Source organism: Ptychodera flava, chromosome 3, assembly GCF_041260155.1.
Source record: "Ptychodera flava strain L36383 chromosome 3, AS_Pfla_20210202, whole genome shotgun sequence".
Lineage (NCBI taxonomy): Eukaryota > Metazoa > Hemichordata > Enteropneusta > Ptychoderidae > Ptychodera > Ptychodera flava.
The window spans coordinates 21953440-21977831 of NC_091930.1; the positions used below are offsets into that span (position 1 = coordinate 21953440).

Here is a 24392-nt window from a genome sequence, read left to right on the forward strand (position 1 = left end):
TGAACCCCGTGTTTTTCCTTAAAGAAAGAATGGCAACAGCAGAATCAAATCTAGTCGATAAGTATGGCTACTGCACATATTCTAAATCAGAGATGAAGAAACAAGTCTGTAATTTGTTTTTATCAGAACTAGCTGTATCTGGTAACAGTGTAGGGACTTTTATGTCAGATCCATAGAATATTTGCGAGATCCTTCATTCAGTGTGACTCTCTTTTCACTAGATTCGTATCATACTACTCAGCGTTGGACTTTCGCTGAACTTTGGTGCGCTGTTCATGAAAACTTATCGAATCCACGTCATATTCAATGAAGCTTTGACTAAGATGAAGATGACCGTAGGTAGCAGCTAATTGTTATTTGAACATTGTATGGTAAAAAACCTGCTACTCATCCACATTAGATTTTCTATGCTTGTCGCTACATACACATTTACAGTAATCAGAGAAGAATAAGATATTTCGAGTGTATTGTTGTATTTTTAAATGGTCACCACTAATTACCAGTTGGGCAAACACTTATCTCTCCTTTATTTTACACAATATCTTCTGCTGTCAAAAGTTGCAGCACAAAATTTCAAAAGCATTTATTTTGAAGAGAGTGGAATTAACATTCATGAATTGCGAAAAAAATGGATGTCGTAATTCAAAGTTTCATTTCCTTGTAAATCGCTGTATTACCTGTATTTTTGTCTCTGTATACATACATGTTTACACACTCATTGGTGATTCTAAAAGATCCTGGGCACTTTTCAATCGATTTCAGTCTGCAATTGAAATAATTATAATGACACGGAAAATAAAGTCAGGTGTTATTGCAGGTTGATAGGCTTCAATTGAAATGTCAAGCAGCAGAAATCTTTTTTAAAAAAAATAGCGGAAAAGTAACTTTCAACATATTTCTGTGACTATATGACACATTTACTTTTTGTCTACGCCAACATTTTTGTAATTTTTTTCATGGCTAATTTCGCGGTTTTTTATCTTCTGTATGTTTACAAAATGTTGAAAATGAACATTACATGATCATTAAAGACAGAATAAGCTAGTAAATCGTTGGCAGTTCTTGCAATACGACAGATTCTGTTTTCATACCGTACAGCTATTTTCTTTTTATCAGCAACGTAATTGCAATTTGAACAAAGAGCACGTACGACAAATGCAAGCAGTAGAGAGAACTAGCGATATTTATGTCACCTCATCTAGGATATGACAAGAAAGTGTATGATTATTTATTCAAAGTGAATATTCAGGCTCTCAAATGAGATATGCACTATACATTTGCATAGACCGTGGGATTTTGGATCTTCATCTAGTATTTTGCTTTGCATCTTCTTTTTAGGATAATTAGTATTCTAACACTTCACGACTATTTTTTAACATTTCTTCATCGTTATGAACGCAATAACATTATTTCTATCCTGAAAGTGTGCTTATCATGTTCAGTGATAGGCTAGCAGAACAGGCAAGCACACGTTTTTAAAACATTAGGATAGAATGTAAATATTTGAATATAACTGATAACTGATATAACTGATAAGTGGCAAAAGCAGCATTGAATAATAATCTATTTTGGTATACCATATTTTTCAGAACTTGCCAGACAGTAAACTAATTTGTGGAATTATTCTTCTAGTATTTGTCGACTTCGTTATATTCGTTGTATGGATTATTTTGGATGATATGCAAATAGTAAAGGCCCAACTGGAACCAGTGGTGAGTATTCCAATTTGAATGTATCGACAAGATAAAAGGGTTGTGATCAGGGTATCAATAGAAAACAAAGAAACTATATCTAGAAAAGCAGAACACAAATCAACATTAAATAAAATCGTGTAAAAAGACAATTTGTAAAGATTTACGTCTTTCTGACATAAAATGTGGTCTCATTATGTCACGCTATATTGTATTCTTTTCCAGTTTGACGAGACCAATCCTGAATTGGAGATTTACTTGGTTCCCGAAATTTCATACTGTTCTTCCAGGCATTCGCTTTATTTTTCCATTGCCTTATATTGCTACAAAGCTGTTATACTTCTTTGGGGTGTATTTCTGGCCTGGGAGACAAGACGGGTCTCTCTTGCACAACTCAATGACAGTGAGTATACATCATGTGCGAACACCTATAATCTCTTTTCGTTGTTGGTTTTTCTTGCCATTGAGATCATGCTATAAATTTTCCATTTTATTTCATGGTACATTTGTCGATTACATATTTTTACATTTTTATTCGATATGTAAATATTTTAATCATTTTAAGTGTTCAGATGCAAATGTATTTTTCTCTCTTCTACTCATGTTTCATGCATAGCAGTAATTATCAGACAGGATATTTGCTGTTTCGCGCGCATTTTACATAGATGTGGTAAAAGGTTTGCTATGCAAGATGCGATTTATGACGGACCATGCGCGCAAAGAAGATGCTTGAGACATCTGTGTAAAAATAAAACAATTTCGATATCTAGTTGTGCAAGTAATGTGAATGTAAGTTCTTTGAATTTATCTTCTTTTTTTTCATGTTCATTCATCTAAGGTACATACATCGCACTGTCCATCTATACACTCTTCGTTAACTACACAATCGTACTTCCGGTTCTTTACCTGAAAGGAAATGACGTCACATTTATGTTTACTTTCCTGACATCGGCCATTACCATCGTCAATACAGCGATATTGTTACTGGTGTTTGTACCAAAAGTATGAATTTGTATTTTACATGTTATTGTAGTAATATTATAAGATGGTGTCTACAGTTATTGTGAACGGCAATTATTAAGTAAATGCTACATAAACACGGAAACGGGAGATCTAATGCTTTACAGCGAACGTAATTTGTAACCAAATAATATACGAAATAATCTTAGATGTGAGAATTATTTTTACTCCTAAATGGTATGCACAACTTTAAGAAATGTATTAAAATCTTGCACCGCCTTCCAATATATTTGTGAAAAATGTCCGCTCCGAATATTAAAAAATAATGAAATACCAATCTCGTTCATTTTTGTGAAAATGTCCGCTCCGAATATAAAAAATAGTAAAATACTAATCTGTGCGGAAGATTTCTAATGATTCATGTGATTTATCTGATGTTTTATCGTTGTAGACAGTTAAACGATATCATTTACTTATATCGCTAGATTCTACTTCTGAACAAAGACCCCGAGTCTCTGACAACTAGTATCATCAAAATATCGAGTTCATCGCACTATGGTAACACAAAGGGTCCGAGAATCGTGGCAGAGTCTTACAGAAAGGTAAAACAGCTTTGAGTATCCAGAACTGTAAAGAAACCATCGACATATAGGTTAGAAGGAATGACCAAGATTCTCACAATGTGAATGCTCCTCCTACACAGAACGATCATTTCCCAGTCTGCGGTCGATAAATATTTTGTTCTCCGTTTGCTTCGGAAATTGCAAATTTAAAACTTGTTGGTCATATCTTAGTCAAATACAAAATATAACTAGTAATACCAGGTTATGACAAAAAATAAGATTTTCTGCATATTGAGTGTGTTATCGTCATGGTAAAACCTTTTATCAATGCTTTAAAGTGACATTAATATTTGTAACTCGGGATTATTTATCGCTTTAGTTTGCTTCATCATCTGTGCTAAACTGCTCATCTGTTATCATGATTTGTTCTCGGTAAGAAAACTGAAGAATTGCTACATCTACGAAGAAGTCTGATGTCTTGCAGGAATCAGGAATCCCACGACACACATCTCTGATGAAATGTCACATTGTTTTATAGCGTCACCATGGCATGACAGAAACAACATGAGGCATATGTTGAACCCTTTAGACGTTATTACAACATATCAAATAATTAATAGAAGAGTAAAACTCAATAAACACGTCCATTTTCTAAAACATCTTAGTAGAGAAAGTGTATTTTGGAATTCACAATCTTCTGATTTGCCAGCAAGCTTAAGTGTACAATACAACGGATGACATGTTGTGTCACATCGGCTTAATATCAAAGACATCGTATAATTGATTTCGACCAATCATATTTTTGACTTTTAAGCCAGCTTGGATGACTTGATAACAGAGAAGTTGTCAAAACTGTCAAAGTTCTCCATGAGTTTCTTATTTAGTGAGATCATCTTTTCAAGATCTCGTTTTACTGGCAACACGCCGTCTCGTCATTACCTTTCCCATCTCTAATCAGGAAACGTCTTGGGGAAAAGTAACGTTATGGAAGAGTTCTCCTGCTGACGGTCGTTTGACACGAGACAGGACAGGATATGACATGCGTTGTTTCTAAAATATTATTCCTTACAATAGACTACAACTACGTACATTAACAGTGTTATGTATATGGCGTAATATTCAATGTCTAACAAAGTAATAATCTGAGATAAGATTACCCTTCTTTCTCTTCTCAATCACCATGCGCGATCCATCGTCATGATATATTGCAAGTCAGTGAGAACTGAAATCACTTCAGTCGAGTCACTGTTTGTATCTGTCTTCAGTCAAGTAGTGACATTTAGCTCTACATCGGGTATTTTAGAAATAGAAAGGTGATTGGTGTCATAAGTGCTTAAAGTGTCTATGTTTCCAGTAGAATTGGCGAACGTTTGAAAGTCAACTCAGTGTTGCTAAACGTTAACTTTTTTAAGGTAATATGCGCCTCGGAAGTGAAAGACTTAACTTTCGCTCAAACTTTACTCAATGAAACTTTCGTCCATTCTCTTAGTAAAGCAAGAATAAAAAAACAAGGGTCACCGTGTAGAATTTGGTACCCGAGAAACAAATTACCCAAGATTTACCAATATTTGAAATTCAAAATGGCCGCACTCCTGTGTTAACTCCATGAGGAAAAATAAAAGTTTCGATTTTCGAAAAACTAAGACGGTAAAAACTTTTCTTTCATCTACAGCTTTAAAATGAGTCACCACAAGTGGTAGATCAGAAGAGAATTGATAAAGTTTGAAAGTCATCTCTATCCCCGAGGCGCGTTCTACCTTAAATGCGTTAAAAAATAAACAATTACGACATATACATGTGACAGTAAAATGGTAGCATTACTTCGATGTTTCTGGTGAAGTCAAGGGTAGATGGTAACCGTATACATCTCAATCTAATTTGTCTGTTCCAAGACGCTAACGCTGGTAAGAGATTGTTATGGAGCAACAAAAGTCCGGAATAGTGAACATGGGTTTAACATTTTTAAGAGAATTATTATCAAGTGAATAAAATAATATATAGCTGAACAATAACGAAAAACATACAAAGATTCAGAATGCGGTTCAGACCTGAGTTCTGAAGAACATTACAGTGAATTGGACGCTAATTAGTTGCAATTACATTAGGGTTCAAGTCATTTTTGTTCAACATGAGGGTGTCTTATCTTATTGGATACGTTTCTGAAAATGACACCCCATCATCGTGGCGCTGTTGTCAGTGCTACTATTCCTAAATTAAACTCAGGATGATGTCTCGTCTTGTCATCTTTCATGTACGTATGAAAGTCGGAAGTTCGCTTTTGCTATAAAAACTGAATGCTTCCCGATGTGAGTTGGGGAAGGGTATGTGGCAATCGGCATATCTGTAATTCATCAGAGCATTCGCGAAAATCGGACAAGTATCATGTATAAGCTTATGCATCACTGCTCACAGTGTGGTCTAGGTCATAATTTCGTTACAAGGAATTTGACCCTTTGTGACAGAAGCTGCCCAGAGTCTAAGCAAACCGAATAATTAGCTGGTTACTAGCTCATTTGACAACCTGCCAACCACGTGTATAAATTATAAACAATGTAAATGAAGTTATAATGATAAAATAGATAAATAAATAATTAAATTAATAATTTCGTTCCTCGAGGAAACATTACTCGACTCATCTCTTGAACATACGATTCTCTTACAGCCACTCGTTGGCTTAGCCCTGTGGCCCTATGTTGCCGATTTGGAGCGTACCATAGCTGGGCCCAGTGACTTAGTTAGCCAAGTTTGACCGTAGAAGGCTGCGCAGCCAATCATGGCGACTGCCTGAACCAGTCTAATTGGATTCCATAATGTGAAAGTGTCAATCTGCTATTTGAGAGACTTAGCGCTTTAATCACTGTTCGTCTAAGATTTTAACATAAATTACCATTTAAGAATACACAATACTTGTGTAAAGCAGAACAATATAGTATTCGGGGACAGCGATGTCAATGCAAGGCACTACTATCAACACGTCGCCCACGTGACTGTTTTCAAAACAGATTAAACTGCAGAGGTGTTCACCTGGGTGTCTGTTCGGAATCTACCTTCAAGCTCGCATGTACCTCGAGTTGCAATTCAGGTAAGTGCACAGATGCTATAGATATTTCAGTTTTGTCTATTAAGTCATCTTTATCTGTGAGTACCCATCAATTTATGTCGTATACCCACGGCAGGACGCACATGTAGCTTCAATTGTATCTTTGCATGGAGAAACTAGGATGTCCTCATTACAGACCATGTATTTGTACTCGCAGGAATTATATAAATCAGAACTGCTTTAATGTATCAAGCTGGCACTATTGCCTCAACACCACTGCCCCAGAAATCGAAATGCAACTAGCATCGCCTTTAGCACTGGTAAATATCAGAGATAAGATAAATTTATCTGCATTTTGGCGCTTTTCCATTGCCATATGTGATCATTCCGACGAAGTACTTCAGGGTTAGTAAGCTAACAAATATTCAGTGAATTTGTCATTGTTTTTTCACGAAGTGTAACAATTTATGTTTGCCGCCTTGCCGAATAGTGCCAATCATGGCCGGTAGGTTTTGTCACACACAAAATTAAGAGGGAAGAGGTTTATCCCTACACAACGGATACCCTGGCGTTGTATTATTTTTTATTCAAATATCGAAGAGTAAAACACAGTTAAAGATACATTTCCAAAAAATCGACGACAAAGAACAAATATAACACAGGCTTTGTCGTGTCTATCTGGCACAGGAAAGACTGTGTCGAAGCAAAATGACTTTCACTGTTCGCGACAGGTTGTCGGTGTCGGACGCAATTTTCGACAGTCTACGGACGGTCTGGATACCCGAGGCACTTTTCACAGTCGTCCTGTCCGTATGCTTCTCGTGGCGTTAAAACTAGTGCGTACTGACTCTCTTGTATTTTGCAAAACTGATAAATTTGACATCAAACTCAGTGCCAGGCAGTCGGGGTTTAGAGGCATGTACAACGCGATGATTGCCCTCCTACCCAGTGACCTCAAAAGTGTCTCAATCCACAAAATATCTGGCATCACACTTCGCGTGAGATTCTCCCAGCTGCATTCGTTTCAACACGATTACAGCGCTCATGGCGACTTGCTCTCCTGATAAAATTAATATATTGCCATAGCATAACGCGATAACAACACGGGTGTCTGTAAATTATTAGACTTTAATATTTGTGAAAATTGGATATCGACGCTGAAGCATCTCAATGGAAACTTCTTTGATGGGGCTAATATTTGGACGCCTTCGACACATAGTTTTTAGAATTATGCAATGATATTGACGTACAGCATGGTCCAAACAAAATAAGTATACGGAAATAAAATAGAAAAAATAGCGTCAATGACACTGAGCTCCATCCTGGACTATTTAGTGTTTGTTCTCTGGTCAGATATTTGAACATATGTGAAATGGATAAAGTGCATGAAGTGAAAATACTTTAATGTAATGTACTGGAGACAGTGAAATATGTTTAATGTATTTATTCAGAATATAAAATGGAAAAAATACAGAATTAGAAATATCGAATACTGTGAAACAACCATTAACTCAACAAGTCATTGACAATGACATAGTCCCACTTGTAATAGGAGTATTAGTCTTGATGGGGCAAGGAAATGTGGTCATTAAGAAGTATCACTGGAGTGTATATGTTGAGATCCATGGGCACATAGGTCTTGTCATTGTTCCCAGTTTGAAACACATGAGGCATGTCTAAGTTATGGTTCTAAATCGGGAAAAAAGATAAGACCTCTAGCAGAATTGGCCAGCCAAGAAATAAAATAGGTAAAAAAAGAGGTACAAGATGTGACATCTTAAGGTCTAATATCCTATCAAATTGGAGGGTATAGAACTTGTGGTTACTGAGATATGGATATATATGTATAATCAAGGTCAAAGGTCATCGAGGTCACATGACATTTTGAAAAAATTATATCGCTAGTAAATCCTGATATGCCAAAAAATCACACCTCTAGCTCTATTCGCTTGCCCAGAATTAGATGTGTGCATAATTAATGAGGTAAAGCGTGTGTTGTCATAAGGTCTCCCATCCGACTAAATACAAAGGGCATAGCACTTGTGGTTACTTATTTATTGACATAAACATATATTTCAGGTAAAAGGTCATCGAGGTCACATGACATTTGGTCAAAAAATTTCTCTCCTATAGTTATCCCTATATACCAAAAATCAGACATCCAGCTCTATCGGCATGCTCAGAATTAGATATGTGCATAATTAATGAGGTACAGTATGTGGTGTCATAACACTCGCCCCGATCCCTAAATATGGAAGTGCTCATGAATAATAATTTGGGGGCAAAGGTAATGAAGTGTCCAATCAGATCCGTGCACAGAGTCCAAGGCCGTGACCTACTTCACGTACCTCTGCCATGTTTTGATTTTGCTTAGCAAAGAAACGTGCTCGCCGTTGTCCATAAAAGTGTTTTTTCTCTTTTCTAAGCATCTCCTTATTTCTAACTGTGTCAGATTAAAAAAGGCGAGGTTGTTCGTGAAACAATTTTAGGGATAGGTTTTGGTGTGCGTACGATCGGCCGTACCCATGGAGCTAGATCCGTACACCGTACTACGCTTGTGCAACTGCCGAGCTCAACCAGCATGCTCGATCTGTCCTCAATTCCAATGAAGATTCATAAGTCTTAGTTTTGCAGTCTTGTTTCCGTATGATAATCCCAACAATGTGTGGTATGGTCAAACGTTGTGGCCGTTTTATGATAGTACCATGAAAACTAAGCTGCAAAGCCACACAGCGTCACTGTCGCGTGATCGAGCATGGAGGTCTCTGCTACCGCCATGGATCGAGGTACAAGAGTGCGGGTGATATCATGGTGAACGGAACTGTTCAGAGGGAAACACGATCGTTGACATTGGCAGTAATTGAAAACTCGAATTCATAGAAGGTGACAAAGTCAAAGTTATCAAGAGAAAATTTGACCATATATGGCCTTCTCTGTTTTAAGTTGGCTTGCAACTTTGATGATTTGAATAAACTGTCAATACACTCTTTCGCCAGCCTGCATTTGTACCGTAAATATTATCCAGCCACTAAATGGGCCGTGTATCACAGGAAAGTAAACCAGGCGAGAAGCAGAAGTGAGAGAAAAAGGGGAATACAAAGATCGACAAGGCAGTGGAGCAATCCTGTCATTTGAACATCACATCACAATCACATTTATTCAATAAGATGAACTTCATCTGTCATCATGGAAGCCATAGAAAAAGTGGAAGGAAACAGAAATTTCATCATTGAACAAAACAAAAAAGTCTGTGTAATTGTTCCAGTAGTACTACCCGAGACAAACATTCGTGTTGTCAATTTTAATTTCATTTCATAAACTTAATACGTCATCGAGTATCACGTAGTATTTCAGTCTTTGTGAAGCCATTTTTATTGATATTTTCATTTTTTGTCTGGGCGTTATAGTGGAACATGTAGAATCACATGGAATGTAACATCAGAATTCAATTTATTAACTTCATGATGTACATCGTTTGTAAAAAAAGAAACAACATCTGACCACAGGAATACACATATAGCATGGAGATACAAGCATTTCTTTATCTTCACGGTACAAGCGAGCTACCTCCGTGACGTAGGCTTAAGATGTCTGTTTCGTCGCAAAAAACCGTCAACTATGAAAATCTGTTATTTTTGAACATATGTTATTCTCAGCACCACAAACATATATGCCTCGAAGGCTATGTGTCACCCCAATAGCTATATTTGAGGACTCCGTAAACAGAATCCGCAGTATTTTGCGAACCCGGAAGTAAATTGTGTTCGGCTCAATATACCATACATTGCCTATGGACAGCGAGCTCCGAGTGAAACTGCCCACGTGCCATGCACCTTTCTTCAAGGCCAGTGCAACGCTATCTGTGCAAAATTTGTGGCCACTGATGCTTCATGTGATGAAAAACCTCCCTTACATGGACGTAGCTGACTAACTTTGGATTTCGATGTCGTTAATGTCATGTAAATGCAGCGAGTTGGAGGTTGGCGCACTTCCCCACAACTCTCCAACCGCCGCCAAATTCCGATATCCCGCACACACGAAGCTCAGGACTGCCAGAAAGATTGCAGGAAACCCGTAGTTCAGCTCTGTTGTGGTTTGTAAGTTGACATCATTGCTTGTTGGCGAGGTTTTTCCGGGATTGGGAGCCATGGCCACGCAAATCTACACTTTTCACTGCACTGCGCCCGTTTGGATCGCCTCTAAATCGGGCAGACAATGAACAATAGGCCAAAACCAAATGACCAGATCGTGGCCAAGGGTTCAAAGATCATTATCCGCATAAAGGCAAGACCCTTCGCCAATGAAATCGTTCGTTTCAAAGCGTTAAAGTTGGGGATAGGAAATTTGTGTAGCTGGAAGCCTTTTTGTTTATATAGGACCTAAAAGCTGCTACCTGATTGGCTCAAAGGTTGGTATAATGAGAAGGCGCTGTCCCAATTGAATATTCATGAGCACTTCCATATTTAGGGATCGGGGCGAGTGCATAAGGTGTCCCATCATACCAAATATGAAGGGTGTAGCACTTGTGGTTACTGAGTTATGGACAAATATGTATATTTTGAGGTCAAAGGTCGACGAGGTCACGTGACACTTTGTAAAAAAATTGTATTGCTAAGTTGTCCCTATATACCAAAAATCAGACCTCTAGCTCTATTGGCTCGCTCAAAATTAGATAGGCGCATAATTAATGAGATACAATATGTGGCGTCACAAGGTGTCCCATCATACCACATTAAGGGTGTAGCACTTGTGGTTACTGAATTATGGACAAATATGTATATTTTAGGTCAAAGGTCATTGAAGTCACATGACATTTTGTCAAAATATCTGAGATATATGCGTGAACGGATGGACTCACGGATGGACGAACAGACGGACATGACCCAATATATAAGCCCACTGGACTTCATCCATGGGGACTAAAAATTGTGTCACTGCATCCTTTTTGCAATATGAATACGATGAGAAACTAATTTTTTATTTTTCGTGGCCTTATACATTGGAGTCTATGGAGATCTGCCTTATACATGGGAGTCTATGGACGTGTAAACTAAAATGTGCAAATTTCACTACGATTTGCCCAAATTTGGGAAAGGTCACTCCTATGCACTTCCATACCAAGTTTCAAATTAATCGGACTTGTGGTTTCAGAGAAGAAGATTTTTTGACTCAAAATGGGAGAAAATTACAAAAAAATTCATGAAAAATAGCAAGTCCAAGATACTGACCCAAGATGCGCACAATCATTCAGGTCAGCCCAAAGTACTTACATGCTAATTTTTCATGTAATCTGCTCAGTGGTTATTGAGTTTTTCAATTTTGACTGTTTTTACATTTTTTCACTTAATTTGCATATTTTTGGCAGTGACAACTTCATTGAACAAAATCTCATCTACAGCCCATCATCCATGTACACACCAAATATCAAGATGAAATGTGCAGTGGTTTTGGAGTTTTTGATGTTGACGGACAGACATACAGACATACAGACATACAGACAGTTCCCTAGCCTATAAGAATAGCTTCCATTGCCATATATACATACGGCTATGGGAGATAAAAAGGCTTTCAATTCAACTTTCCTTTCCCTATTCTCATTCTTGAGGCAGTTAAACGGAGATACATTATCTTTTTTTCGTAACAAAAACTTACCTAAAACGTTTTTGGTTTTATGGGTTTTTTAGGGTACATGTGTTATTAATGAAGTAAACAAGGCTGTTTCTTAGTGTTCATGGGAACAGTACCATCTTCGCATTTTCCCCTCGAAATTTTCAATATAAAAACTTTGCAGACATTCACATGGTGTCGTAAATCTTATCTTATACGGAGTGTTATGGCATTTTACATAGCAACCGTTCATCGTTGTGTTTTCTTCTGAGTGTTGGGTCATTTTGGCGCTGTTATATATCGTAATGGGGTGGTTTAGTACAGTTTGGTCAGTTTTGGTGTCATTTCCTATATTTTATTTTTCTGTTTCCCCCTTTGTCGTAATATATCAAAATGTGTTAGAGTTTACACCGTAGATGAGCGCGTATACCACAACTTGGATGCCGTATACGACCATTTCTTTAGGTTTAATATGGATACGACTGTTGATATCAAAAAGTATCAAAGCTATAAACAATCATACTTAATGTCAAACAGCTCGGAGTCGTGCAAAACTATTTGGTGACTTTATACGAATTCGTACAAAATTGCTTTGTTACTACATGCACTTTGATTGGGTCGCGTACATTAATAATATTTGCGGCAAACTGCCATCGGAGCAATTCATTTTTAAGCGAAATGCTGTAAAGTGAGGTTCACTGGTAGACTGTAAATGAGCAGACCCTGACCAATTATTTGAATAACTCTTCCACCCTCCCACTCACATGACTGAAGATTAAAAAAGGAGATCGAAAAGCGAACGAACGAACGAACAAATACATGTAATGCGATTGCCAATTCATTCTGAAGTCTTTGTGATGAATTATGGTTAAAACCTGGACTGAAACCTTGCGGTTGATAAGAGAAATGACGTCAGATGTAGTCCCCATTATTTATCGATTCCAGTATTCAAGACACACGTATAAAAATAGACTGAATTGGAGATATACTTCCTAACCAAGCAAAGAGACCAGCTTTAGGACCCTGTATTTTCGATATTCAGGATAAATCGATATTGAAGGAAATTCTACCCTTCTTTAAGCAGTTTTGCATTCTTTTAATTGTATACGCGATGAGAAACCACCCTGTGTTCTTTTTTGGCTGTTTAAAGGGACATTAGCTGTATCTGTTGACTAATTTTTCACTACTCCATTTCAATGTATCACCTGCTGAATTTTACTATAATCCGATCATCATCACCAATGCCCGGTGTCTTGCTTGCCACCACAGCCTGTATATGTGGAAGGACCATTGTTATTGTTGATAAATGTATTCTAGTCCGGACCTGAATACAAACTGTAAACAATAACAATGCAGATTATACGCATATAAGGTATATTTATGAGCTAAATATTAGGAATTTCTCCATGGTTCAGGGATTCACACCAGAAACTGCAGATGATACACTGAAACAATCAAAATAAAAAAATGACCAAAGTTACAGCTAATGGATCTTTAACTTACAGTGAACGGACAGGCTAACAGGGCTTTCCCCGTGCTGCAGTGTACATGTACACTAGTCCATGATTATCCCTTGTAATTATGACAGTATTAACGGAGAACTTTTAATTTGCAGATTCGTTAAATGACGATATCAGACATGTTTTGTCGTAATTTTGCCCACTACACCTCCCGTAACAAACAATACTGTCTCTCTAATCTGCGAGTCTTGACAGCACACATTCATTTGTCAAATGTAGTAGGTATATGCGACCACGTAAGGTGAACAATATGCTCTAACAGAATCCGTGTGTCATTTTCTGTGTGGCTTGTCGTTTGAAATGCGAATTTGCAGTTGTCAGCATTTTAATGGACGATTATCTTTGTCCGATGTTTTGAACTGGGAACGGAAGTTTACACGTTCAATATACTTTTCGCTTGATGGTATACGGGCAATAACATAACAGGAAACATGCAAATTTGAACACACTGTAGTAAAACATCCGCCACGTATCAAAACATCATACATATTTTCTTTTTAAATCATTATATGTAGTCAAATTACAGGTGACTCAAAGTTTAGCATACTGGTCTAGTCATTAGATGTTTATGAGCTTGTTTTTCTTCAAATAAACGTCAAAATCGTCTTTCCTATTCGATCGCGAGTCGGAAAAGAAGAACACTTTGATTTTGACAGTGAATTTGCGGTAAATACCCTCGACAAAGCAAAGTTGTTCTTACTGTTAAAGAGTTAGATGTCGAGCTGGTACTGCCGCAAGACATCTTGGTTATTTTGTCCCCTATTGAGAGGACCAATTAGGAACAAGGAACAATTTCAAACAAATAAAGAAATGTCATAGGGCATGCAATTTCCTACCCTCTTCTACGATCATCATCATCAACAACATCATCACACCGCTACAATCATCATCATCATCATCATCATCATCATCATCATCGCCATCATCATCGCCATCATCAACAACAACAATGTCAACGACAACAATAGCAAGAAGAAGAAGAAGAAGAAGAAGAAGAAGAAGAAGAAGAAGAAGAAGAAGAAGAAGAAGAAGAAGATTTTTGATTTTTCAAATAAACGTTTATTACTAAAATTAGTCTCCTGTACAGACAAGTACATATCAAAACAATTCAAATTTTGAGACAAAAAGCAAAAATGAAATCTGACAAATGCTTCAATTTAGCAAATGATGGTCAATTACTGAAAATACTAAACAAAATTGGACTGTAAAAAATCAGCAAAAACTGCGAAATGACTATGAAACTGATGCTGGAGCGAGACGGAGAGAACTGGTGAAAAGGCAAACAGGTAGCTATATCACTTGCAACATGGGGAAGGAAACCAATTAAATCTGAAAAAAAAGCACAATTTTGTTAATGACAAAAGGCAAGATGCGAGGTGCATGAAAAATCTCCACTGAATAGGAGAAAGCGAAACAAACATCCGAAACAAGAAAAGTGACAGAAATTTGCAAAGAAATAGGACAGGAACACCTTACATCTTGCAGAAAAAAGCCACCTAACCGCCAATGAGAAGGGGTATATTGAGAAAACTTTTCGTTGGCATGTACATGCTTACGAAGAATCCTCCCAACTGACCACCCCCTTCCATTCCGTGAGGAGTACGGTGCCCAGGACGAGAAAGGATTTGGCAAAAGGGAAAGTGTGCTTAGAGGTGAAAGCATTTTCTTTACAACAAAAATGAATTAATAGTAAAAGTTCCATCAATGTCTACAGAAGCAATGACGTCATTAATACACCAAATGTTTTTGAAAGCACTTATGTTTGAATTGAGCGTGAAGTAATTATATTCTTCTAAAATGCGAGCACAAACTCGCCTTTTAAAAACAGAAACAAGCTATTACTGATTGAGGGATCATGACCATTAATTGCATTTCGTCTTGTTACATGAATTGCAATTTTAGCTGTCGTAAAAAGGAAATTTAAAAGCGCAAAAGTATTCTTGTCCATGTATGATTTATCAAAGGGTGGGCCTAAAACAAACCACCAGAATAAAATCTTGCATTCCTGACCAAGAAAAAGGTGACAGAGTTTACGAAGGAGAATGAACAAGGGAGAAAGACGAGGGCATTCTAAAAATATGTGTAAAAGGTCATCTCTGGCACTACAGAAAATACAATCAGAGGATGAGCTATAGCCAGAATGGAACATAAACGAGCCAGTTGCGTACGCACCGTGGAGAAGACGCCATTGAAGATCTCCTTCTTTTTGGGAATTGGACTGAGATAACAAGAAGTGAATAAAGTTTGATATTTTCCGTAAGTGAAAGCAAATCTCTCCAAACTGTATCTTGACGTTTATTGTTCCTATGAAAATTGGACATAATCAAGAATTTATAAATGCTACCCTTTTCAAATTTATACAAGGGACAATTCAAATAATATGGTCATCAGTGCCTTTACAAATAAGTTCGAAAGAGTACGAAGGACGGTGACAAGAATGAACGTCATCCAAATCAACTTCCTCTTCAAAATAACTTTGGATTTTGTTTTTTCCAATCACAGGGAATAGAGTCGACCAACGTCTTGACAGTATTTGTTAAAAAATTCTATCCGAATGAATAGGAACAATGTTTTTAAAATAGCTTGGGGAGCGCCAAGATTTTTGGAAAGGGTCAAAAAGATCTCCAACTTTTGTAATGCCAGCACTGATAAAGTGATTAACAAGAGTACTATCAAGAGGGTTTGTAAAACTAACACAATCGTTGAAAAAAAGGGCTTCATGGAAGATATCTTTGATTGAAAGGGGTCCACCTTTTCTCAGGAAAATACATGACTTCCAGACTCTCAAAGTTCAAGATAAAAATTAAGAAGATAATCTGGAACAGACTGATAATTCACTGTAAAAAGTTGAGAGGTGTACTTGAGATTACCAACATTCCGAAAATAAAAATCAGCAAACAAAAATGAAGGATGATCCAGACCTGAATACAAGTATCTTTGAAGATAATTTAATCTGAAAGCTTTCACACGTGAAGAGAGATCGATGAGATTTTGCCCTCCTAACTTCAATGGAGCAAAAACTGAACGACTTGGCAACCAATGTTTTCCTTGCCAGAAGAAATCAAGAAATTTGTGCTGAATTTCATCAATGATAAAAGCAGGAGGACAGAGGCAAATTAAACGATGAAAGAGTTTGGTTGCAGCAAGTTGATTAATAACGATAACACGGCCTTGGAATGACATAGCAGGAGCATATCTATTCCACCAAGATAACTTATTGTCAATCTTTGTAACACACTCACTCCAGTTTTTTGAAAAATACTCGTTACTGTTACCCAAATAAGTACCAAGGACTTTGAGACCAATACTATTCCAAAGAATTTCAAGCGGATGATCAGCACGCCCACGCCATGAGCCGACCCAAAGACCTTGGGACTTACGATAGTTAATTTTTGCATTACTGGCACGCTCATAGACAGAAAACCAATATTTAAACCTCAAAAAATCAGTATCACAAGTTACAAGAGTATTAACGTCATCAGCATAAGCTGAAAGTTTACATTTACGATCACTTGAATTTGGAATCATAACACCTTGAATACTGTCATCTTGTCTTATTCTGTGTAAAAGAGGTTCAATAACAATTGCATACAGCTGCCCCGATAATGAGCAACCTTGCCTTATACCACGTGAAAACTGAACTGGAGCAGTAAGGGAACTGTTAACACGAACAAGACTATCAGTTTGTGTATACAGAAGTTTAATAAAATTGATGAAATTTTCACCAAACCCGAACGCATGCAGAGTTTGAAAAAGATAATGATGACTGACACGATCAAAAGCCTTTTCCTGATCTAAAGAAAGAATACCAAGAGGAAGATTCATGTCATTATGAAAATGAATGCAATCTCTAATTAAATGAATATTGTCAAAAATCTGTCTGCCTGGAACAGTATAACTTTGATCTACATGAATGATATCTTGCAAACTTGTTTTAAGCGAAGCGATAAAGCTTTAGTGAAAATTTTATAATCAGAGCAAAGCAAACTGATAGGTCTCCAGTTCTTAAGAAGGGAGTTATCACCTTGTTTCGGAAGGAGTGTGATAACAGCTCTACGACAGGACGTTGAAAGCAGGCCATCGGAAATTGACTTTTGAAAAACCTGGTGAAAATCGTTCCCCAATAGAGACCAGAATTTTTTATAAAATTCACAAGGAATGCCATCAACACCAGGTGTTTTACCATTCGCAATGTTCTTGAGTGCAAAGGTGTACTCATCAAGACTAATGGGTTCATCAAGTTGCGTAACTTTGTCAGCAGGTAATTGAGGGAGATCATGAAGCAAAGTATTTTGTGCTTCAGGTGAAACAGGCTCAGCAGTAAACAGGTTTTGATAAAACTGGCGAGTAAGTTGACGAATTTCTCTCTGATTTTCAGTAATTGTATGATCTTCACGTTGGAGATGAGTAATGGATTTACGACAGCCTTTGTATTTTTCAAGAGAAAAGAAAAACTGTGAATTAGTATCAGAATCATTAAGCTGTTGAAAACGAGAACGAATAACTGCACCTCTGGTATCAAGTTTCTGAAAACTGTCTAACAAGTCTTTTTGCTGATGATATCTTGTTTCCAGAGAAGGCTGAGTATGAATCAATGTTTCCAAAGTACGAATTTCCTCAATAAGCTTTTGTTTTGAACGTTTAAAGTGATGAACACGTTCAGCGCTGTACTGCTGACTTAATTCTTTAATCTTTTGTTTTCCTATATCCCACCAAGACTGAAGAGAAGAAAACCTATCCTTCTCATTACGCCAACCTTCCCAGAATTCCTTAATTAAAGCACAGTAATTTTCATCGTTAAGAAGACTAGTATTGAGACACCAAACTGGATTTTTGTTGACACTCGAATTCATAGTAAAACAAGAGAAACAAGAGAGTGATCAGATAAATCAGTAGGAGAGTCAATAGACACAGATTTAATTTTCGAAGTCAACCTCTTGTTGATGAAGAAAGTATCAATGCGACTTTTTTGCTCTCCTCTCTGCCACGTAAAATTTTGAGTCTGCTTATGAAAATAACGCCAGGCATCAGAAAGCTTACAGCGATGAACAAGAGAAGCAAAAAACTGCGAAGACTTTAAATGTGGTTCAATATGAGACGACCTATCTAAATCAGGAACAAGAGTACAATTAAAGTCGCCCCCTATGACAATATTTTCATTATCAAGATCAAAATCAAGGAGAAATTTACGAAGACTTTCAAAGAAAATACAACGATCATCTCCACTTGAAGGAGCATAAATATTAAGCAAATGAAAGGAAGTGTCATCCATTTTAATATGCAAATGAAGTAGACGACCCTGGACGACACTATTTACAGAAACAACATCAACATTTTTGTTACGTGGAAACAGCACTGCAACCCCAGCAGAATTACTAGTACCATGAGAGAAATAAATAGCGCGCGCCAAACTACTTGCCACTGCGCCTGATTAGCTACTGTAGAATGGGTTTCTTGTAAAAAATAAAAATCAGCATAATGATTGGACTTCAACGAAGACAAAATGTTATACCGTTTCAAAGAATCACGGCAACCATTACGTTCCAAGAAATGAAACTTGCCATCACTAGACAAGCAAAAACAAGAACGATTTTACTTCCCATGTTTCGTAATAGCCAAGCTTTTACATTGTCTAACATGTTGTTGTAACTTTGCCACAAGTTTATGGATACGAACTTTTTGTTGACTAGTGACAATATCTGACCTGCATAAGTTAGCAAATGACTTTATGAGAACCTTAAAATCTGAGCAGTAATCTTTACATTTTTCTATCATATTTTTAGAGCCTTTAATGTCTTCTAAAAACTCAAGCAAATTAGACGGTTTGATTTGTAGCTTTTCTTGAAATTCTGATAAGTCAGACATTTCAGACGCAACAGACTCATTGTCATGATCAGACATTTCGCTGAGAACATCAAAGGAGTTTGATGTTTTCACTCCTGACCAAATAAGCTGATTTTGAGAAGCTTTTCTTGGAGACTGTGACTGAGAAATAAACAAATCCTGAGACTCATTTACATTGATATCTGAAAAGGAGTCTCAGGAAACTCAAGTGATTGAGACTCAATAAGTGAAGATGATGACGAAGAAGGGGGGTCGAATGATAAAACGGGAGTAGAGGGGAGCGGAGAATACGAAGGCGAAGCAGGGGTTCGTACCCTGTCTTCATCGGCATGGACGTTAACGTTTGCAGCAGAATTAACACTTTTTTCTAAGTTCTCTTGAGCGTCAGTGGGTTGACTGTTTTTACTGGTGAGAGGTCTTTGATCAACAGAATTTTCATCAACAGATGTGACTTTGTGAGCTGACTCTGATTGTGCCTCATTGTTTTCGACAAAGCGAGTTGACGTTGAGGCGTTACTTGAAGTTGAGGTGTTAATTTCTGTGGTATTGATATGCTGATTAACACCTTCATTTGCATTTGCTTCACTTTCGAGAACATCCATTAAACCTGAGTTTTCATCCACGCAATTATTGTCTTTTTGAACATTTTCAGTGTCATTATCGTTGTTTTCTGACGATCTATGATCATGATAGTTAGGACAACGTATACGGATATGACCTTTTAGTCCACAATGAAAACAACGCAGTTCATCTACAGAAACGTAAACGGAATAAAAACGGTCATCATATTTGATCTGAATTACACCACTGATGTTCTCATTGTGTAACAAAACATGAACTTGTCGTCTAAACGACTTCACATGTTTCAGCGAAGCATTTTTACAACCAAGAGGGATTGCTCTTAAATGTCCAACAACTCTACCAAGTTTCCATAAATGTTCCTCCAAAACTTCATCAGGAATGAAAGGAGGAACATTTGACAGAATAATTTGAGGCCGGTTTCACCATGTGTTCCACATCGACTAATTCATCAAACAAAGCAAACTTGGATTCAATAATACTTTCAACATTACCGAGTGTTGCTAAGAACACAACAACGGACTTATTCATTCTAGATGCAGCAATAACATTTTCACTTCCGACTTTCTTTGCAATCTCTTCAACATAGCTTTCAACGGGAACACCTTCAATATTAGTACACCTGACAGCATGTTTGCGTGTCAGATTCCGAAATGGCTTGTCCTCCCGGGCGGCCATATTGCCGACCACGGGTTAACAAATGACAAAAAATAAAATCGAAGGAAATCCGCCTTGTCGAAGATGAAACCGGACCGGAAACAAGACCCCAAAGAACTTAACACTACTCACAACATAAACAGATGACAATTGACGAAGGATGGCACTTCTCACTGGTAGAAAATCAAAACAAGTAGGAGCCCTTCTTCTGTACGTCTATCCAAAATGGCGGAAGAAGAAGAAGAACAACAACAACAACAACAACAACAAAACAACAGTAGTTACAACACTATCATCCACATCATCATGGTCATTATTTACATACCATACGTAGTGAAAGAGGTTCTTGACTCTGTAAATATCTAAAGGGAAACTATTTTGTTGCAGAAAACGTGACAGAAGGAAGGCATAGTTTGGAAAAGCACATAATTGTATGGAAGCTGTGAATCTACGGGCATACTTGAATTCATCAAATATCCTTAATGGTTTTTTGCTTCCTGCTTAAATTACTGTTTGCGACAAGCAAAACCTCAAGTGTATATATCTTACCATTCTCATTGCCGTTTACATTAATACCAAAATGATCAATATACGTAATTGTTATATTACATCTCTTGCAGCTCACGTTTAAGAAATCATTTCAAGGCAACAATGGCAGCTCAAATTCTAGCAGCGACCCAAAAAACTGACGTACAGTTATTGTCATACACCATGTCAACGACGATTTTGTGGCAAGACCATTGGTCAAGTATTCGATATGACCAGCGACAGATATCCAGAAAGAGAGGCAATGACTTACTATCCAAAGAATGGTGACGTCAAACGGTTTAACTTCCAGGAACTGAGACATCAAGTTGACGGCTTTGCCAAGGGGCTGATAAAACTTGGCCTACAGAAAGGTGAAAAGTTGGGAATAGTGGTTGGCAGAAGATATGAGTACATCGTGGCTTACTTGGGAGCTGTAAAGGCAGGTCTTGTCGCCGTCCGACATTTTCCTTTCCTGAAAGCAAATCAGCTGGTACAGCAAATACACAAAGTCGGCTGTTCAGCGATGGTTATCGACAGCGATACTCTACCAAGTATTCGTGAATTGGTACCCGGAGTTGAACAAGCCTGTGTCCCTTGTTGTCTTCAGCGTCTTCCTAGTGTTCGTTGTTTTATTAATATCGATTCCATGGAAAAGAAGGGAGCTTGCCTTTCCATGAGCGACGTCATCTGCTCATCCGAGGGAAGCTCTGAACTGCAGAGTTTGGGAAACGAAATCCAGCCAGGTGACCCTGCTTTGGTCTATTTTACCTCCGGCAGTACTGGAACATGGAAAGCTGCTCTTCACTGTCACAGCGCCCTCGTCGAATCATCACTTTCCGTATCCGAAATCCATGTTCGCTTAAACGACGGGAACACTGGCTGCCATCTCTGCGTAGCGAATATGCATTCTGTTTCATTTGAAGCCGTGTTTGCTCCAATGTTAATGGTCGGAGACAGACTAGTTTTACCGGAATCAGTTGATGCGCAGACAGTTATTTATACATTGCAGAAGGAATGTTGTACTTCTACAGCTCTCTATCCGTCTCATGTATTTGGAATTACCAATCTCACTGAGAAGTACCACTTTTCTTCTTTGAAATTAGCGCTCATCGGTGGAAATATTGTACCCCTCCCCATTCTTGATAAATTGAAGAAAGTACTGACTCCAAATATACAAAACACATTCGGGATGACAGAAGCATTACTTGTGACGTCTCATGTTCCTACCGACCCCGTTGACGGCCGAGTCCAAACTGTTGGTCGACCTTTGCCGCATTCAGAAATCAAACTTGTAGATGACAACTTCCACATTGTACCCATCAACACGGAAGGAGAAATCTGCGTTCGTGGTCCAAATGTATTTCAGTGTTACCTTGGCGACGAAGACAAAACATTAGCTGCAAAAACTCAAACAGGATGGTTTAAGACTGGAGATGTTGGAGTCATGCTCGATGACGGCAGAATCAGGCATCTTGGGAGAAAAGATGATTGTATAAAGAAAGACAATAGGAAAATATATCCTATGGCAATAGAAAGACACCTAGCTGGTCACTCCAAAGTGAGCATGTGTCAGGCAGTGGCTGTTCCAGACGAGAAAGCTATCAATGAGATTTGTCTGTGCGTTGTACTGAGACCGGGCGTAATGTGTACGGAAAAAGAAATTATGGGCATCTTGCAGGAAGAGCTCGACGAATTCCAATTTCCAAAATATGTCCTTTTCTTTGATAGCTTCCCTACCACGGAGAGCGGTAAAATACATCGCAAGATGTTGGCCGAATTGGCGGTTGAAAGACTCAAAAAATTAATGACGTCATGACGCAAAAAGCTGTTTTCAATAAGCCCAGCTTTAGATGATAAACTTGCCTGTGTATACAAAAATACAATGATCTTTGTTTTATTGAAGCTCCTTAATTTAGCTGTAATTTTGGGTCTATTTTTAGCGCGTATTATATAGCAAAGAAAGGGCGTTTTTCCACTTTCACAATAGTGTCGATATGCGTAATTATTCATGTTGTCGGATAAATTATATTGGCCTTATGTCAAATCTCATCGAATGTAATGACATTTTTGTACAGACTGGAATTCATTGTAAGACTGTGAGTAAAATGAGAATGCACTATGTTACTGTGAAAGCAAATTCTCATATATACACGGTTTAAGGTTTATATTATGGCATTATACTTTATTGTGTATCCTCGAAGATTTAGAAGGAAACATTCAAAATAACAATAAAACAATTGGTACTAGGTCTTCATATCTGCAGAAAAGTGTACTTTTCTTCATAGAAAACCCTCTTCAAACGATAGATTAATGGATGCCATTGTCTATCAGTATTTCTTGCTTTGACTTCTTGATGAGGTCATTCATCTAAACTATTTTAAAGGCTGTCGCCGTTGATCTATTAATTTCTCCTTAAATTGACAAAATGTGTCTTGACAAGACTTGTAATATTTCTCAAAACCTCACAAAAACAAAGTATAATTCATAAGAAGGAGTAGTGTTCTTTGGATTGAGTAGCAAAAATGTAGCATGAACAGAATATTGGTCTCGTAAAAATTCAAATCTCGAGGAATTTTGGAGGAACTCATTCGAAACAATGTTCATCATATATTACTGACTATATGATATATTCTGAATTTATAACATTTTCCGCTTTGACATACGACATCTCTTCATTATTGAATTGTTTGGACAAAGATAAGGTATTGTTCACAGATTTGAGTCAATGTAATCACGGCATGCTAGCTTATAGTATTCCGATTCTGACAATTGACAATGCCGAGGCCTAACAATGGAATCTCTTAAAAAAACCAAGTTCATAACACAATTTAAGCAAACGTTTTCAGAAAGCCTTGATTTTTCCTAATGCTGTATCATGTGTCTAGTAATCATTGCTTTAATTAGGAATGTGCACCAACAATCGGCATCATAATGAACACGAACTGTGTGTATCCAGTCATTGTTTTAAGCGAGGGATCAACTTGAACCTTCAGCCCGAAATTTTTTCCGTAATGTTAAACGTACTTTGTCACAGCTACTTTTCAAATGAACTTTGTGCTCTCTCACATAAATTCTAAGTTGTGGCATCTCTGTGTAACGACCACGCACATATCCAGCGCTGACATTCGTTTGACGGTTATAGTTGACTGGCGACAGCACTACCTTTCGCTTAGCGACAGTCTTTATGTAGGTTCTGTGTTTCACTCGAGTCGCTTTGATCAATGTCTTACCAAGTGAAGCTAGTGATCAAATAAATTGGTAGGTAAATTGAAATTCGTGACGAGCTAATAAGCGTGAATTTTTCGCTCAAATTGTGTATTTGTACCCTATTTTAATATGTTACCTGGAAATTTTATATTCATTTTTATTTTACTTTGTTTTCAACAAAAGCTATAGAATTTTG

At 37.5% G+C, this 24392-nt stretch overlaps 2 protein-coding genes across 2 annotated transcripts; both read left to right on the forward strand.

Annotated features, from left to right (window-relative positions):
- The first annotated feature begins 1595 nt into the window (after window positions 1-1595).
- On the forward strand, window positions 1596-3336 carry LOC139125482 (gamma-aminobutyric acid type B receptor subunit 2-like). The gene is made up of 4 exons (XM_070691551.1): window positions 1596-1712; window positions 1917-2094; window positions 2530-2693; window positions 3137-3336. The coding sequence occupies exons 1-4, from the start codon at window positions 1680-1682 to the stop codon at window positions 3266-3268; spliced, it is 507 nt and encodes a 168-aa protein (XP_070547652.1). The 5' UTR covers window positions 1596-1679; the 3' UTR covers window positions 3269-3336.
- A 17882-nt stretch (window positions 3337-21218) lies between these two features.
- Window positions 21219-22805, forward strand: LOC139128347 (medium-chain acyl-CoA ligase ACSF2, mitochondrial-like). Its single transcript, XM_070694142.1, has one exon. The coding sequence runs from the start codon at window positions 21219-21221 to the stop codon at window positions 22803-22805; it is 1587 nt and encodes a 528-aa protein (XP_070550243.1).
- The last annotated feature ends 1587 nt before the right edge of the window (window positions 22806-24392 follow it).

Excerpts from the sequence above, each read along its gene's own strand:
- LOC139125482 (XM_070691551.1), top strand. The coding sequence starts at position 1,680 with ATGCAAATAGTAAAGGCCCAACTGGAACCAGTG. Across the intron at positions 1,713-1,916 it reads AGGCCCAACTGGAACCAGTG|TTTGACGAGACCAATCCTGA; the intron begins GTGAGTATTCCA and ends ATTCTTTTCCAG. Across the intron at positions 2,694-3,136 it reads TACTGGTGTTTGTACCAAAA|ATTCTACTTCTGAACAAAGA; the intron begins GTATGAATTTGT and ends TTATATCGCTAG.
- LOC139128347 (XM_070694142.1), top strand. The coding sequence starts at position 21,219 with ATGACCAGCGACAGATATCCAGAAAGAGAGGCAATGACTTACTATCCA.